General features: G+C 42.5%; 1 protein-coding gene across 1 annotated transcript in view; it reads right to left on the bottom strand.

Annotated features, from left to right (window-relative positions):
• Nucleotides 1-16,842: 16,842 nt before the first annotated feature.
• Nucleotides 16,843-18,263, bottom strand: part of ptp4a2b (protein tyrosine phosphatase 4A2b) — a 37,855-nt gene continuing 36,434 nt past the window's right edge. The window contains exon 7 of the mRNA XM_083780420.1: nt 16,843-18,217. Coding sequence (XP_083636546.1) covers nt 18,106-18,217 — 112 coding nt within the window. The 3' untranslated portion in view covers nt 16,843-18,105. The remainder of the gene's footprint in view (nt 18,218-18,263) is intronic.

Genomic DNA, 18,263 nt, shown 5'->3' with positions numbered 1-18,263 from the left:
TCAGCTATTTTCACCCTGATGAGACTGCAAGGGAGAACTGCAGTCTCTCACAGCACATTCCATTGAAGCAACCTGGTAAAGGGGGTTGTGATCTAATCTTGATTGTGAAAACAAAGGGATTTATGACCTGGCCACAGGCTGGCAGGAGAGACCTCTGAGTCACTGAGCAGATGCATGAATAGGGAGGCCATAATCTGGTAGATTCTTCCTTTCATTGAGTAAAATGTGTTCTAAATGTAACCAATATTATACTGGGTTAGTAAAGCCTAGATAATATAAGAATGTAATGATCTTACAGTTAATCTAGACATTCTGATCTAGATAAGCAGCATGCAGCTCACTTGACAGGAAGTGATGGGGGCTGTTGTCAGGATCCACAGGAGAAAGTGTCTGTGGCTTCTCATTGGCTAAAGGACGGGGGCAGAAAAACTGACCCTGTCATTTGATTGGCTGCAAAGGCATTCTCTTTGGTCTAAGTACACTGTTGATGGAAAGTGGAAGTTAGATTCTACACCGTACCACCGTGACAAGATAGAGATCAGCATGAGGCCAGCGGTAAATATAATCATATGATATGTGCATTATTCCATAATATGTTATAAATGTGTAAATATGATAATTAGGTTGTAACCAAATGTATATTTGTGTTTCTTGTCTCCAATCGATAATCTTGATGGTAGATTTAAAACCACATAGTTAAAAGTGGCACACTACCACACATAGTTGGAAGTGGCACACGCCACACATAGTTGCACATAGTTGCACATAGTTACAAGTGTTCAATATTAACCACACTTCACCAAATGAGAGTAGGTTAGGCATTAGACTTTAAGGGCGTGCCAAATGCACAGGATCCAGGGTACTATTTGTCAGTCTGCATTGGGGAAGTTTGAACAAACGTGTGAATGTTATATGTGTTTATGTTTAAGGAATGAACTAATAAAACCCTATAAGAAGCATGTTTGATTCGTAAAACAAGGAAATTATTGAAGCATTAAATAAATCAATTGTGCGTATTGAACGTAGCTTATCTGCTGTATCTCTTGGGAATTCGGATCCCGGCAAATCTCACCAAAAACCGGACACACACACACACACACACACACACACACACACACACACACACACACACACACACACACACACACACACACACACACACACACACACACACACACACACACACACACACACACACACACTGTACATGTAGATTCAACACACACACACACACACACACACACACACTGTACATGTAGATTCAACACACATACACACTGTACAGGTAGATTCAACACACTGTACAGGTAGATTCAACACACACACACACACTGTACAGGTAGATTCAACACACATACACACTGTACAGGTAGATTCAACACACACATACACACACACACACACACACACACACACACACACACACACTGTACATGTAGATTCAACACACACACACACACACACACTGTACATGTAGATTCAACACACATACACACTGTACATGTAGATTCAACACACACACACACACTGTACATGTAGATTCAACACACTGTACATGTAGATTCAACACACATACACACTGTACAGGTAGATTCAACACACACACACACACACACACACACACACACACACACACACACACACACACACACACACACACACACACACACTGTACATGTAGATTCAACACACATACACACTGTACATGTAGATTCAACACACACACACACACACACACACACACACACACACACACACACACACACACACACACACACACACACACACTGTACATGTAGATTCAACACACACACACACACACACACACACACACACACACACACACACACACACACACACACACACACACACACACTGTACATGTAGATTCAACACACACACACACACACACACACACACACACACACACACACACACACACACACACACACACACACACACACACACACACACACACACACACACACTGTACATGTAGATTCAACACACATACACACTGTACATGTAGATTCAACACACTGTACAGGTAGATTCAACACACACATACACTGTACATGTAGATTCAACACACTGTACAGGTAGATTCAACACACACATACACTGTACATGTAGATTCAACACACTGTACAGGTAGATTCAACACACATACACACTGTACAGGTAGATTCAACACACATACACACTGTACAGGTAGATTCAACACACATACACACTGTACAGGTAGATTCAACACACTGTACATGTAGATTCAACACACTGTACATGTAGATTCAACACACACACACACACACACACACACACACACACACACACACACACACACACACACACACACACACACACACACACACACACACACACACACACACACACACACACACACACACACACACACACACACACACACACACACACACACACACACACACACACACACACACACACTGTACAGGTAGATTCAACACACACTGTACATGTAGATTCAACACACTGTACATGTAGATTCAACACACATACACACTGTACAGGTAGATTCAACACACATACACACTGTACATGTAGATTCAACACACATACACACTGTACATGTAGATTCAACACACATACACACTGTACATGTAGATTCAACACACATACACACTGTACAGGTAGATTCAACACACATACACACTGTACATGTAGATTCAACACACATACACACTGTACAGGTAGATTCAACACACATACACACTGTACATGTAGATTCAACACACACACACACACACACACACACACACACACACACACACACACACACACACACACACACACACACACAGTACAGTACATGTAGATTCAACACAGACATACACTGTACATGTAGATTCAACACACACACACACACACTGTACATGTAGATTCAAAGTATTAAGTAGCCCTTTTGCTCTCTCCTCAGGCCCCTTTTGCACACTTCCTTTCATCCCCTAAATGGAGAGGCTTGTATTCAGCATGCGTGTATCCTTCTCTATGTGGCATATATTCAGAGAGGCCCAGGGTAAATACCAATTTGATCTGATCTGCCCACAATGGAGGAACAGCTCAGGGATGATGCCGAGATCCCCATCCATCCACTCTACAATAAAAAAATCGCTTGGAATCAGGAAAGCATCAGGTTGTCTATGTCAGGCAGAAACCTAAGACCTTGTATGTCCACAACAATTACATTTCATGTAGTTCAGGTATTTTCACTATACTTTTACACAAAAGAAAAGTATAAAATAGGGCATTAATTTATGAAAGATGAAGTATGGAGATATATGGCTTCTGGCCCCACAGCCAATAGATCAACAGGAGGAGGGGGAAAACATTGTTATCAATGATCCAACCAATCATGACATGGGCGTATTTGGATTACGAAACCCAAACAAAAGCTCTCTGTGAAACACAAGGCTCTCTTCCTGAAGTGAACCCATGTTGTAAGTCAGCTAGCGGACTGGGGCATAAAAAGATGGATAATGGCTTTGTTTTGATTAGTGGTTTAGTTTGACCCCTGCAGAGATGGACTGGACTTGTTCAGTGTCGGAGGATAGGCCAGTAGGGCAAGTTGGCATTCACGGTGCGCCTCTAGGCAACCGTTTTACACAGCAGGGATGAGCCGTCTGCCAAAGCAGATTGCACTGGGGAATACTGACGGCATCTCTCGGGGGTCATCTTGACAGCATGACCCCCCACCCACACACACACACACACACACACACACCCCTCGCCGCATTAACACAGCCAATGTTGATCACACAAGAAAACATTGTTGTATCACAAAGGACAACAGTTAATACAGCAGCTTTCAGATTGTATGGATTGCATATTGATTCTGCCTGGAAGACACAGTGACTCGCTGCAGTTCAGATATCTAGCCTGGAAGACAAGACTTGCTGCTGTTCCGGCGAGCTGGAAAGCGTGGATGTGTTAATAGAGCTGTGGCGGGGGTGCACTCAGTTAGTGCACAACCCATGTGGATGATGATGTGGTCCTTGTGGTAACACCGGGACCCGCCGTGTTCCAATCCAGCTCCAGGTCTTATCTTGCCTGTCTCATCTCTCTGCCCGTGGCTTCCTGTCTCTCTATACATCTCTCCTATCTCGGAAATAAATCATAAGCATGCATAAATATTTACTTGAGGTTGTGCGGCTGACGCCGCTTTCAGTGTCACACTGCCGATTCCGTCATGAATACAGAGTGAAATAAATGTGACCAGATGGTGCACTGCACTGAGAGTATCGGAATAAGACAATCAAACAAGTGCTGCTCTGCAACATGCGCACCTCCAACGGCTGCACAACACCATGACCCCAAGAGGTGTATTCCATCGAAAACAAATGATATGGATAATTAACATCATGAATAACCTCAAGAACCTGTGTGTGTGTGTGTTCCTTTTTTTTTTAAAGGACAAGTCCGTTGTTCCCCCTGTCCTTTCATTATCCTCCAGCAGGAAAAGTACAAGTGATGGTTCCTAATTAGATCATGTGTGTGTATGCATGTGCGCACGCATCCACGTGACCACTGTCATACTGCGTTTTGTTTCCAAAGCTAATTAGAGACACATTGAAGGAGAGCCAGGACATGCTGTGGTGGAATGCTACACCTCGCTCAACTCAGAATATGCTGGAAAGAATATAAGGGATGAAAATAAAAAAGGAAGGTGGCAGAAAAGAAGACGACTCCTTCCTGCTGGGCTTGTATGACCCCGGACTGCTAATGAATAGAGTTCGAAAACAGCCAACATGTTCATTAAGCTGGTCACTTAACGCACACTGTGCCGGGATGGATAGGTCTCTCGGTTTGTCTTGAATCTATTGATATGGCTTGCATTTTAGACTGCATCAAGAGAACGCTGACCTCTCTATCGTGGTATGGGGCTACAGTATGTAGCGCATATTCTGCCTTCAATAGACACAGGCTATACAGCAAAACACAAGACAGTCACCATTCATCCGTTTCTTTGAATTCTGCATTGTGCTCCGCATTAGCTCCAGGAGAATGGAGAAGAACACTGAGAGGGAGGGTGGCAGGTTGCAGGAGAGGAAAGACGTACTAGAGGGAGAGCCCAGTGAATGAGAGACAGATGGGGCTGGAGAGTTAAAGTGAGAGGCACTGCATAGCAGCAAACGCATCATGGGAGAGGAGAATAGGGGAAATTAGAAGAAGGAGGAGATGAGCGAATTTGACAAGCGATGAAAGTGCAGACATGTAGCTTCAACAGGAAAAACTGTACAAAGACAAATGACCAGATGCAGAGCAGATTGGAGAAGAGAAGAGAAGAGAAGAGAAGAGAAGAGAAGAGAAGAGAAGAGAAGAGAAGAGAAGAGAAGAGAAGAGAAGAGAAGAGCCTCACAATATGCACAAATGCCAGAGGGGATGACGGTAACGACGGCCTAGCAGGCACAGAGGCGGAAAGGGGAGGGAAATAAATGGCACATTGGAGACAGGATGGAGGCGGGTGCCCCATTGAGATGCCTTGGGGGAGGTTGACACATATCTCATTCTCATCCTCCAGCCAGACAGCCCTGCTGATTGACTCTCAGCGTCTGAGAACTGTCATTCACCATCAGCTCGCACTCATCAACACCGGCTGGTTTCCCAATGATGGGGATATTGAAGCAGAGGATTCACCCACAGACTGAACCTCTGTGCCAGCCACTGTCCGATATGAAAAGCACTTTTCACTAAACGCAAACCCTATCCTCTGCTTCTTTTGGCAAGCCGTCTTGCTATTTGAGGAGGACACACAAGCAATCCCATACAAAGACTAACAATGTCAAATCTGTCACCATATTATGGGTGCTGGATTCAAGTATTTTACTTCAAACACATATTGTACATCCCATGACCTATAGTATGGAAAAAACTAAACTATCAATTATTTGCCCTTTTCAGTGCACATTTATTGTAATTAATGATTATGATTAATTACTGAATGGGCTTTCAACTGTACCCCAAACATCCTGGATACAGTGGTTAAGTATGACTCACCAGATTGGCGCTGTCCAAGGCACTGCCAGAGAGAATCCATCACACTGCTCAACACTTTATCCTTTCTGCCTTGCCATGTAACGCCACTGCTCTCTAGTGGTCTCTGTGTGCACTAACTGTCTGTTCCACATGTATATGCATCCCATCGGGTGGGGAGGGGAAGACATTTACTTTAATTCCCCCGTCTGTTTGATTGCAATCTGAGAATCCCATCTGCAAATAACGGAAAAACAGCGACCCCCGTTTTGTTGAGAGACTAGTTTGATTGTCTTAAAAATATAGGTGTTGTGTGGGTCTGATTAACCCTTGAGGATTCTGTGTAGGCCTACACTGATGTGCAAATTGGCTGCAAAATGTATTTTAAATGACATGCATAATTAATTATGTAGATTCAAAAGTAGTGTCATCTAAAGTTTCAAGTAAATACAGGGAGAGAATCCAGCAAATGGCTGATAAGAAAAATGGATTCAGTCTAAGGCATTTAAGTAGGTGTGTAGCTTAATTACGACAAGAACAGAACTATATCAACAAGTGGAACAAAAGCTGCAATGTTGAGACAAAACATTCATTTTACAAATATATATATATTTTTAGGTGTGCAACAGACTTGCTTTTTATCATTTCTTTACATTCCAACGTTTTGGGCATAATATGCAGTGTTTAAAGATGGTAAATCTCACTTTGCAAATTAAATGGTTTTGCTCTGAAGCACCAGCTGATGATATGCAACAGTATAGCCTGTGGGGAGTTACTATGCGGAAACACTCACTCTGCATTAGACAGAGACAATTGATCAAAACAGACTAATTAATGTACGTGTTTTACATATATTCATTTCCGTATCAAATATTAATGAAAATAAACGTATTTGTTTTTCAAATGAGGACGAGGATATCAAATATTTCAGACACACCTCATTACGGATACAGAGCCGAGAGCGAGCATGCATTTTTAAAGGGCCACGATTCACAATGGCGCTGCAGCGCAGAGCTGTGCTGCCTGTTGGTGTGTTACATTAGATTACGACCTTCTGTTTAGAAAAGATGCAGGCCTCTACTTTATCCTGTTCACATTCTTTATGGCGCGCGCGCGCGCACGCACGCACGCACGCACACACGCACACACACATTCCCCCCCCCCCCCCCCCCGACCGGCTTAACGGTGCCGGAGATTAGCTGTACACGGACGGACGGACGGACGCACACACACACGCACACACACACGTGGACGGAGTGCAAAACATACTCTCTCCTCATGCCTTCGGCCTGGTGGAGACAATTTGTAACATATTCATTCAGAATGTCAGGGTGCATGTGTGCACATGCATGTGCGCACACGACCGTGAATGTTTACGTGTGTGTTTGAGGTTTGCGTTACATACTGTAAACAAAGCGTTGCCGCCATATTGGAGTGATGGCGGCTGCTCTACCGCTGTGTCATCTAGTGGTGATTCCAAATATTCACCTCTTTATATAGAATCTCTTTGACTACACTACAGTGTGTGAATCTATTTTGCGTCCAAGCTGATTTGGGTGTGTTCTAAATAAAGTGTTAGTGTTGATTATCGTGTATTAATCTAATATAGTAAACTAATACCATTATACTATCACTATAACAATCGCAGAACCAATTATAGCAATGGGTTTGGTGGGTGGGTCAATTCAGAATAAGAATAACTAAAGAATCAGTAAATAAGTTTAACTGCAATTTATTCAAATAAAGTTTTCCATAACAAAATGTTCACTTAATGAAATCAAAATAAAATAAAACTGCCTCAAAAGGGATGGCTGTAAAGCTCAAGTGTCCTGGCACTGTCCAAAACTAAACTTAAATGTCCAAAAAATTTATCCAAATGGAACCCATAGTCAATACTGTGAGTAGTGGTAAGTCTCCTCTTACCAAGTTTACACTGTTCCGCAAAGTCCGTCCTCGAAATCCAAACTCCAGGGAACTAATCCAAAATGGAAAGAAGGTCTCTAAATCCAATGGCGGATATCCAATGTTCAGGAAAGTACTCCAGAAAGGAAATATGGCAAGACTTGGGAAATATTCCTCTTGCTTCTCCAGTAGCCTGTCTGTCTCTCTGTTCACCTCCACTCTGGACAGAGTCCAACTCTCCAGGTGGCCCAAATATTGTGATTGCCCATCAATCCATCAGCCAGGTAGCTGTGGGCGGGGTAGTGGATTGGAGTAGTGGATTGGTAGAAAATAATAAAGTACCGGTACATGAAAATTGAAACATTGCAAACAAAAATACAAAATAAAAGTTACAAGTTACAGTTCTCTTGAATCATACCGTACTTGAAATGGGCAGTGTCGGTAAGCCAATCAGATGCAGGCGGGGTGTTACCATGTCTATGCTCTGTCAGATCACACTGAGACATGCACAGTACATAAACAGCAGTCATAGAAACACATCACAGGCAGAACAGTCTGTTAGAGGGGCATTGAATATCAACAGCAGAAAGGGCTGGGAACAAGGCTAAATGCATCAGCCCAAAGCCTAGTTTTGTTGGAGTAACACCACCACCTGCTGCCAAGTTTGGTCATTATAATGTTGAGTCATCAAACGGTCAACAAAAATACAAGCAGTGCAGTATGTTGTGCAACAGGGCAGACTACTCACTCACAAGCTGGCATGCATCACTTCCAAGGGCCTAGATTGGTTTGGCTGTTGACAATCTGTAGGCAGCAGGAAGTCAGAGTGGCTGGGGTGTGCTGGGGCGGTGAAAAACCACATACACACACCTCTTATGTACCTGTACACAAGATGTAACAAAGATAAGATACACAATAAATACAATAAAGATTCACAACTATTACTTCATATAATTTCAGTCATCAATGTTTATATAGCCGATCTTCAAAGAATCTTGAATACCATGTGGAAAGAAATGTTGAATGCTTTTGACTAATGTAAACAACAAATCTTGTATCCCTGGCACAACATATTTTTTTATATTGGTGTCCACAGTCAAGTAGGCTGTATATTATTTTGGGGGTCCTTGACAAAGTTTGAAAACCACTGCTTTTTCTCAAACTCGGCTTCAGCTCACAGGCCAGATATAGTCTTCCGGTTTGACCTAGCTGACACAGACTCGGTGTGTTCCCTGAGAAGGGGAAACAGCAATGGCTCAATGCATCACTGTCAGGGCTGAGCAGTGATGTGCCACATCATGTCCCGTTACTCCGCATCGATAGCAGCCATACTACTGACACCTCATTGGCTTCTCTCGTGGCTGGTTGTGGAAGACTGGGGACGCACGCCTGCTGCACTGTTTCCTCACAGATGGTTTCATCTTCCACCCGTTTGGAGGCCAGTTGGTGAGACTGATACATGATAAGGGCCCGTTCTGCTTCTCAGAGTGCATCGGCAGCAGAGTGTCAGTGGGCTGAACAATACTCTCAAAGGGGGTGGTTTATTAGCCACTGCATAAAGGCCTCCAGGGCCAACCCCTACTGAACAGCAAATACATACAACATGACAGTGGCGTAGATTCTCGTCTTCTCTCTCTCTGGTCCTGGCACACAGTTGTTCGCTATGGCCTCATCCTAGAATGTTGGTAGCGCTGCTCCCAGGCAGCCATGAGAGCAGTGCAGCTGATGATCCATTCCTCTGGCTGGAGGTCCATTAATGTTTATAGCTTGGACACTGTAGACGCCTGAACGTCCAACTCTATTAAAGTGCAGTAACTTCGGCACTTGGCACCTTCTCCGGATGGAAGGCCATCGTAAAAGCTTGGTGGCACTGTGGCAGTGGACGTTGGCAGCTCCAGACGCCTGTATTTGTCACCTGCTGGTCACGCTTCACAGAAGCGCAGTGTCTCATCGTGGCCCCTGACAGTGGTGGAAAGGCACTCAAATGTGTAACTTAAGTAAAAGTATCAATACTGCAATATAGAACTGCTTTGTTTAAAGTATGCCATCAAAATGAATGTACTTAAAGCAGTAGGACGCCCTGAGGGCGAGACAACAGGTCTGGGAATGCCCATATATGCACCTTTTTTTCTTCTTCAAATTTATGTTTTCAGGCCAGGTAGGGCGTAAAATGTGTGCTAATAAATAAGGCTAGGCGGGGCCTCGGGACAGCCCAGTTAGGGCCTGTTGAGAACTTTTGTTTTTGCTGGGCGTGGCTGTTCTAATAACGTTGGGGCAGGCCCGTCTAGAGTTTGAATGGACAGGTATCAGTCAAAAGGGAGACATCAAAGAGGAAGGACGGGTGGGTAAAGGATCAACACATGGAATGTCAGAACAGGTCAGCTCCATATATGGAGATCTAAGGGTTTGAAGTTCATATGTAGATTTGCTTGCCAGCTCCATATATGCAGATCTAGGTGAGGATCCAGTCTTCTCCATGTATGGCTATCCAGGGTTTGATGAGGTCAGTGACGTGATCTTCATATATGGAGACGGCCATATATGGAGTGTGTCACGAGGTGTGACGGACTGACAGCCATATATGGAGCGTGTCACAAGGCGTGGTCATAGACTGGGCGATGAGAAGAACCACCGAAGACATACCAAGAGGCATCAGATGGACCCTCTTCTCACAATTGTAAGATCTCGACTTTGCAGATGACTTGGCTCTGTTCTCCCACACACACCAACAGTTGCAAGAGAAAACAAGTCGTCTGAACACTTTTGCAAAGCAAGTAGGTCTGAAGATCAACCAGAAGAAAACAGAACTGATGGTGCTCAACATCCCAAACCCCACACCATACCCACAACAGAACATTTCACATACTTAGGCAGCGTAGTAAGTCATGATGGAGGCGCAGGTAGCGACATCACAAGCAGGCTCAGCAAGGCCAGAAACACCTTACAGAGGCTTAATAACATCTGTACAGCACCAACACCAAACTTAGACTGTACCAGAGCTGTGTCCTGTCTACCCTGTGAATGGTGGAGAACGACAGAAAATGATCTCCACAAACTGTCAACCTTCCACACCAAAAGCTTAAGGAAAATCCAACGAATATTCTGGCCCAAAACCATCTCCAACCAACCAACACCTTCTTGATCTGTGCAAACAAGAAAACATGGATACCATCCTTATGAGAAGGCGGTGGAAATGGATTGGGCATGTAATACGTAGTGAACAAGACAACATCACCAAAACTGCACTTCACTGGACACCAGAGGGCAAACGCAAAACCCAAGAACACATGGCGTAGGACAGTGGAGGGAGAGTTGAAGACCCTGCATCACACCTGGGGATCTATAAAGACGCTGGTCCAGGACAGACTGAAGTGGAGATCCTTTGTTGCTGCCCTACATGCCAACCGGCATAAAGGGCAGTAAGTAAGTCACAAGGTGTGACGGACGGATGGACTGACAGCATTTGTAGGTTTTCATAGTAATCTGCGACCTACAAAAGTAAAAATGTCCCATTTTAAGTTTTCAATGTATATAAATGTTTTGAAAATAGCAGATCTACAAGCTTATGTGTCGCCTTGCGAAGCATTGTGAGCTTGTACAGTAGCTCGTCTATTTTCAAATGGCAAAAATGTATACAGGGCTGAAGTGGTTATGTATGTTTTGTGATAATCAAAATCCTACTAGTAACTAAAGCTTTCAAATAAATGTACTGGAAGTAAAAGTACAATATTTGGACCTTAAATGTAGCGCAGTAGAAGTAACAGCATTGGAAATTCTCTAGTAAAGTACAAATACCTCAAAAAGTACAGAACTTAGGTAAAGTACTTACAGTACACTACCTGGCAGTATCAATTGCCACTGGTCTGGTAGGTCCGGTTGACGCCATGTTGTCGCTTTCCCTTGTTGGGGAAAGCGAGTCTACAACACGGGATGCACTGCATGGTGCCCTTGGGCCACATTGGGAGAGGTCGTCATCTTCGCCCGTATACTCAGGAAATGTCCTCTTGGCAGTGGCTATCTTCCAGTGCTTTGTTGGTCTCCTCTTTGGGCTGGTGTAAAGCCAGCAATGAGTGAGCACCGCTGCCAACTAGTGTCCCTTCTGTGTCTTACCAGTCTTGTCCTTTGCTCTTTGCTACTACCAGTCTTGCTCATGGTTTTAAAACATTATTCTCGCATAAATTCACAGCGCATTCCAATAGCAAATAACAACAGTAAAACAATAACAAATACAGGCATGCCCCAAGGCACAAGTCTATCCAGGTATTAACTGGCTGGAATGCTAAAACAGTATATGATGTAGGCTATAGAATTCATGGTTCTTGCTGTTCATAAGCACAGAAGCAATTGTGTTATTTGAAAAGCCTATAAAAGCCATTTCCTGTGATCTGCAGCAATTAATTTATTAATTTATTGTGCACTGTAACTCGGCATCAATTGATCATTTTAAGTGCCATTCTGCAATCTGCTGAACATATATATTTTTAAGTGACTTCCATTAATTGTCAAAGTATAATGGCCTTTTGGGGAGTTTGATTCATAACTTTCAAAAGGTCTACAGAAGCCGCATATTTTTTCTTTTTCAACAACCAACTTCAAAGCCATGATATTAATCTATTACAAATGAGGGAAGTGTGGAATATGGTTGATTGTCTGTTTGTTTTAAGTCACCTTCAAAAAGTGTGATGAAAGTGTAAGGAAAGTGTAATGGTAACAGATTCCACATTATGTGTATAACTGGTAGTACTATACGCACAAGATGATAAATGTGATGATTAGTGTAAAGGTCCATGTATACTGTTTAAACGCGAAAATAAAGCGATGTGACCGTCACTGCTCAGAAATTTATATCCGTCATGTCCAACTAGAGGACAGTTCAGAATGATAAACATTTTATCAACAAACATGGCTACGGTTGAGGTCATAATAAAGTAGCCTAACTACTAAGAAAGAGCCGTTCTGTAATAACCGTTACTGCATGTACGAGCAAAATGACATTATATTTTGAATGTGTCACTTCTGAAACGGTACTCCATTTCAACCATACTTTCCTGTTTGTACAGCCTGAGGCTGATGAATTTGTATCTCCCAGCCACCCCTGGATCTCTAGTATGTCGCAGAGACTTACCCCTAACCCTAAAGGTATAGGCAGGGACGTGCACACGTCACATAGACGTCAAAGGGGGCTTGAGCCTCTGCCCTTTTACCTGTAAAACAACTGCCCTCTCCAGACCACGGATGCAGCATTTACTATGGTGAAAGAAATGCAAATGCCTTCCTCCCCTTTCCATGGCATGCCGGAAGGCAGCATTCAGGAAAATAGCTTTTTTTCAAAGTCTCCTGAACTTGAGCGCATTTTGCGTTGAACTAATTTGTTTCCATGCCGTACACTGCATCTCCAGTAGCTAAAGAGTGCAGGGTTGAGCCTAAAAAAATAGCTGATCTACAAGCTCTCAACCTGTCGCGCTGTGACTTGTTGAGAGCTTGTAGATCTGTTATTTTTGGCTGGGTATAGGCTGTAAAAGTACAATATTTGCCTCCGAGATGTAGTGGAGTAGAAGTAAAAGTATTGGAAATTGGAAATACTCAAGTAAAGCACAAATACCTCAAAATTGTACTTAAGCACAGTACTTAAATGTAAATGTACTTAACTAAGTTACTTTCCACCAATGGTAACAGGCTCAAGTGATGTAGAGTGAGCAGCGGAAACAAAGCACAATAGGCTATATTGTGGAGTCTAAACGAAAGTGGTTTTCTTTGATGGAAAACTAAAAAGCAAACGTACAGTCGCATTATCCATGCGAGTGTATTGGCCCGCAACCACATAGCAGTGTATGTAGGCGACTGGTTCTCAAAGTGGGGTCTGGGGACACCCAGGGGTCCTTATGGGGGGTTAAAAAAGTACAGGATTTAATGTGGGGGTCCTTGACATGTACATTTTTGAGAACCTGTGCACTGCTGTAGTGTACAGCCTACTTTAGTTGAGTTAATAGAAGCTATTGACAAGCAGCAGTGCACTGGTGTTGTCTACACCAGTGTTTCCCAAACGTTTTCATGTCAAGGACCCCCAAAATGACACCCACTAGCCCGCAGACTCATTTGAAAATATATGCCACTTTGGGAACCACTGGTCTACACTACAGGTTTGTGAGGACAGGACAACCCAGGTACAATTGCATTGGAAAGAAGCCTGTAAGCACACAGTGTTGTACATGTGTGCTTAGTGCTTACATGATACAAAGGTAAACTGTAAATGAGAGTGAAATTGGAACATTTCTCAACAGAAAAATGGCAGACATTATGACAAAGCATGTAACAAAGAAGATCACGTTGATTATGTTGGCATATAGATGGCATTTTTGGAATGCCGTTTGTGACTGTTTGTTATGACTAATCCCTTTGCTCTATTTTGTGAAAACACAAACAGAACAAATGGCTTGGAACAGAAAGTAATTTAACACACAGTGTACCTTATTACTAGTAATTTAATGTAATTAGTCATACTAGACTGGTGCCCAGTTTGGACACTATATGGTCCAAATTCACAACGGCCTTTAAAAGGCATTTACGTGGATTTCCCACATTAATTTGAAATTCATGGAAATGGCCGTGAACTTGACACTCACGTAGGTTGGTCGGAAACTCCGTCAAATCCTACGGGACGTCTTTAGGTGGCGGAGAAATTTGCGGAAGCATACACTTGCGTATAGATTTATTCAGAAGGCTTTAGTCTTCATGCTGAATCAATAAATTGTTCCCAAATCTCAGATAAAATATGTAGGCATGTGTCCCCAACATATTGGTCGATCAGCACATAAAAGAATGATAGCCTATATATATATATAAAAGCTGAGTATCACTTGCCTAAATGCATGCATTCTAGAGGCAAGTTAGCCTAGAGTCCCATACAGAAACTGACCCGCAAGCACGACACCTTTTTATTTATTTATATATATTTCTATTATGCGCAATTTGCTGCTCACTCGGCAGCCTTCGAAGTGCAACGGTTGTGAGCTTGTAGATCGGCTCTCGCGCATGTTACAAAACAAACTCACAATTATAATAATAACATAGGCTTATCTGCATTCTGCACTGTACGAATCCAACATTGTTTAGTGTAGTAATGCCTGCAGTAGGCGGCAGGCCTATTGAAATCGTTTTGTTACGGAGCTCCTTGAGTCAGTTGACTGTCGGTCGGTGTGTGTGTGTGTGTGGGGGGGGGGGGGGGGGATGAATAGGGCTATATAGCCCTATATAAAAAATAGAAGACCACACACAGAATAGTTTAACTCACTGGATAAACTCACTGGATTATAATTTCTTCAGACAAGAGGATCCCAGCCCAGGCCTACGAGGTAGGCCTATAATTATTCACTTATGAATGTACTGTTCTTTATCACGCAAACCAGTGTCGAGGGCCCATGCCCCCCTCCCTCTCTCTTGCATTGACATATATCCGATATTTTAAATATCGGATATGTTTTACCTCTGCAGAGGTGTGAGTGAGCACCCGCCTTGGTCCCGAACTTAATTAAATAAATTATAATTATATTGCTTCAGCGGAGCACACACCGTTGTAAGCTTGGAAATCTTTTAATTTCCTTTGATGGATTGATGTCAGTTTGTACATATATAGTAAGTAGCCTACAGTGGTAATATACAATTGTGCAAAAACGACATAACATAAAAGCCCTAACTGTCCTGCTCCTACATGTGTAGAATTATTAAATTAATAGAGTGCAGGCTATATTCATAGCAGTGACCGCGGCTGTGATTTCTTTCCAGCAATCATTTTTATTGTAATTTGTGAAGCCGATATATAGTCTGCGGCTGCAAAGCCTTTTTTCTTTTTTTTGACAGACGGATCTCAGACAAACTGCTGAGTCATGCTTGAAGCCTTTTATGGTATGATATGGGGCGTGGATCAATGCAGATGAGGTTGTCGGGTGCTTTTCCGATCATTTTGCACCCGCTGCATTCAGTATGACATACACCCGTGACATACACAGCTCCGTGAGATGATCCATGTAGTAACAGCACTGCAAACAGCCAGAGGACATTCATTATTCAAAGCAGGCTATGCAGCACAGAACTATTACCACACCTTCCATTTGTTTTGCTGGCAGGATTTGGGCTTATTACCATAAATTCATGACTCATACTGATTGATTACAAACAGTGACAAGTAGGCCTACTTTCATAGTTGTTTATTAAGACATAAAAATTTGCCACCATTTCATTCATTCACAGAACTTTGCACATAGTAAGACTTGGGACACAGGATGTGTTGAAGTATGTGTGGGCCTAAAGATGTGAAACCTAGGTGGTTACGATAAAAAATGACAAAATAAGCCTCTTTCATATGAAGTTCTGAGATGTCTCACAATGCCTCGTCCCGGCAGTGGTGATTACATGGACGAGACAGCAGGGGGTGCATTTGAACCGGTTTGACTATTGTCGAGTCTGAATGACTCACCCTCATCTGTCCTGCCATCCACGTGGTGCTGAGTCACTAGTCTATTGGGAAAAAGGTCATGATGCAGACTATTGACTGACTCCCTCCGAGACGAGTACAGTGTGAGCACATTGACAGTCTGCCAATCATTTAACATGTCCATTTCCAAGAAATGGAAATGACACATCTCCATCTGTGTGTAATGCACACATATGCATACCGGCAAATACATATATATACATACACACACACATGCTGTATAAACATACACTGCACTAGAAGGATATTAAATTAAAGCTAATGCTATAGCTTCCTTTTTGCAGTGTACAAACAGTGCCGTTGTCAAATGTTCCTATGCAAGATGTAAACTTGAATACTTGTTCCACTATAACCTACAGAACCACACAGTCCACAAAACGATGGCTAACAATCACAGTGGTGTGCAGGTGATAAAGAGAGCAAGAAAAATAAGACAGATGTGCTTTTTATTTCAATTTATTTGTCTTTTAAGAACCAATACGAATTGGGGATGTCTTCAAAATGAGTACAATAATAAAAAAAACTGACCATTTGCCTTTCTTTCCACCCATTTTCCTTCAGAGTGAGAGTAAGGTTTTAACAGTTGGATCTTAGGCTGCGTGTCTGTGTTTTTTAATAATGTCATGTTCCGGGAAGTCCTATTATAAAACCCAGTCAAAAGGAGTGAGCAGCCATTGGTGAATGGACTAAAGTACCTGTCAAAACAATTGCCAAGTGTCTTCACATGTTCAACTGCCTGTGTGAGTGGATAGACAGTGTGTGCGTGTGTTGTCAGTGTGTTTGTGTGCACACAAAGGACGGTCAACAGTGTTTCGTGGACTTTTCCAAGGTGGATTGATTATTGCACTCCCGTGAGATTTAAAGAAAAAACACAAAGTGGAAAAACAACATGGCTCTAAAATAATAATAAAAAATAAAATAAAACAAATTGGATGACTAAGAGTCCTTACCCCTGCCAAACTCTAGACTGCCACACTAATCATAGCAAGTGAATAAATATAGCCGACATATTTAAAACTAAGGAAAACCCCCTAAACTGAAAGTGACTTGAAGAAAGTAAAGGAGGGAGAGACATTACTGCATTTTCAGTGGAACCTTTTCAAGATAGTTTTGTGTGCAAAAAAATAATAAACACACCAATACCAAAATGGACTGTTGTAGTAATATTATAATCATGTGCTGAAGGGTTTAAAAGTAGTTTTAAAAAGGTACATGTCCCCTGGGCAATATTAAATGAAATAAAATTCATAACATTTTTCATCATTGTACAACTTACATACGTGTGTGTCTGTGTATGTGTGTTTTTGTGTAAAATAGAAATACACAAATGAAAAAAAACAAAAGAAAAAAAAACAACAATTCATGCCATGATTAAATCTGATAAAAAGAAAAAAAAATTAAACAGGATGGACTTCAGTTTGAAAAATCTGGCCCGTGGTTGAACACTAGTAACCGGGAGGCGGGCCTATCTGTGTGCTTTGACCTTCTCATTCATTGGTTCGGCTGGTGAATCCCTAGATCTGGACTCATTCATTCGATCACCCGTTCGCTCGTGTGATCAATTTACCATGATTCCATGTTAACAAATCATCACAATAATTACTTGATAGCTTTCTGTTCATTTGCGTCTCCCCTTTGTTGGAATAGTTTCCCCCACTAGACTGTTGCACATTAAGAAGTGTTGCGCTGATGACTGATATAGCCTACTGCATGCAGCAGTTGTGGCCGTTGTTATCCTTGAACCGCAGGCGCATTTTGGGTCTGTATTTCTCGAGGTAAAGAAGCTGTTTCGAGTTGAAGGCTCCACGTCTCTTCCTGTGGAGGAAGAGGACAAATGGGAGAAAGTAAATTCAAATGATTG

The sequence above is a fragment of the Protomyctophum parallelum genome, assembly GCF_964188405.1.
Source record: "Protomyctophum parallelum genome assembly, chromosome: 1".
NCBI lineage: Eukaryota > Metazoa > Chordata > Actinopteri > Myctophiformes > Myctophidae > Protomyctophum > Protomyctophum parallelum.
This window is presented reverse-complemented; position numbering and strand designations above follow the sequence as displayed.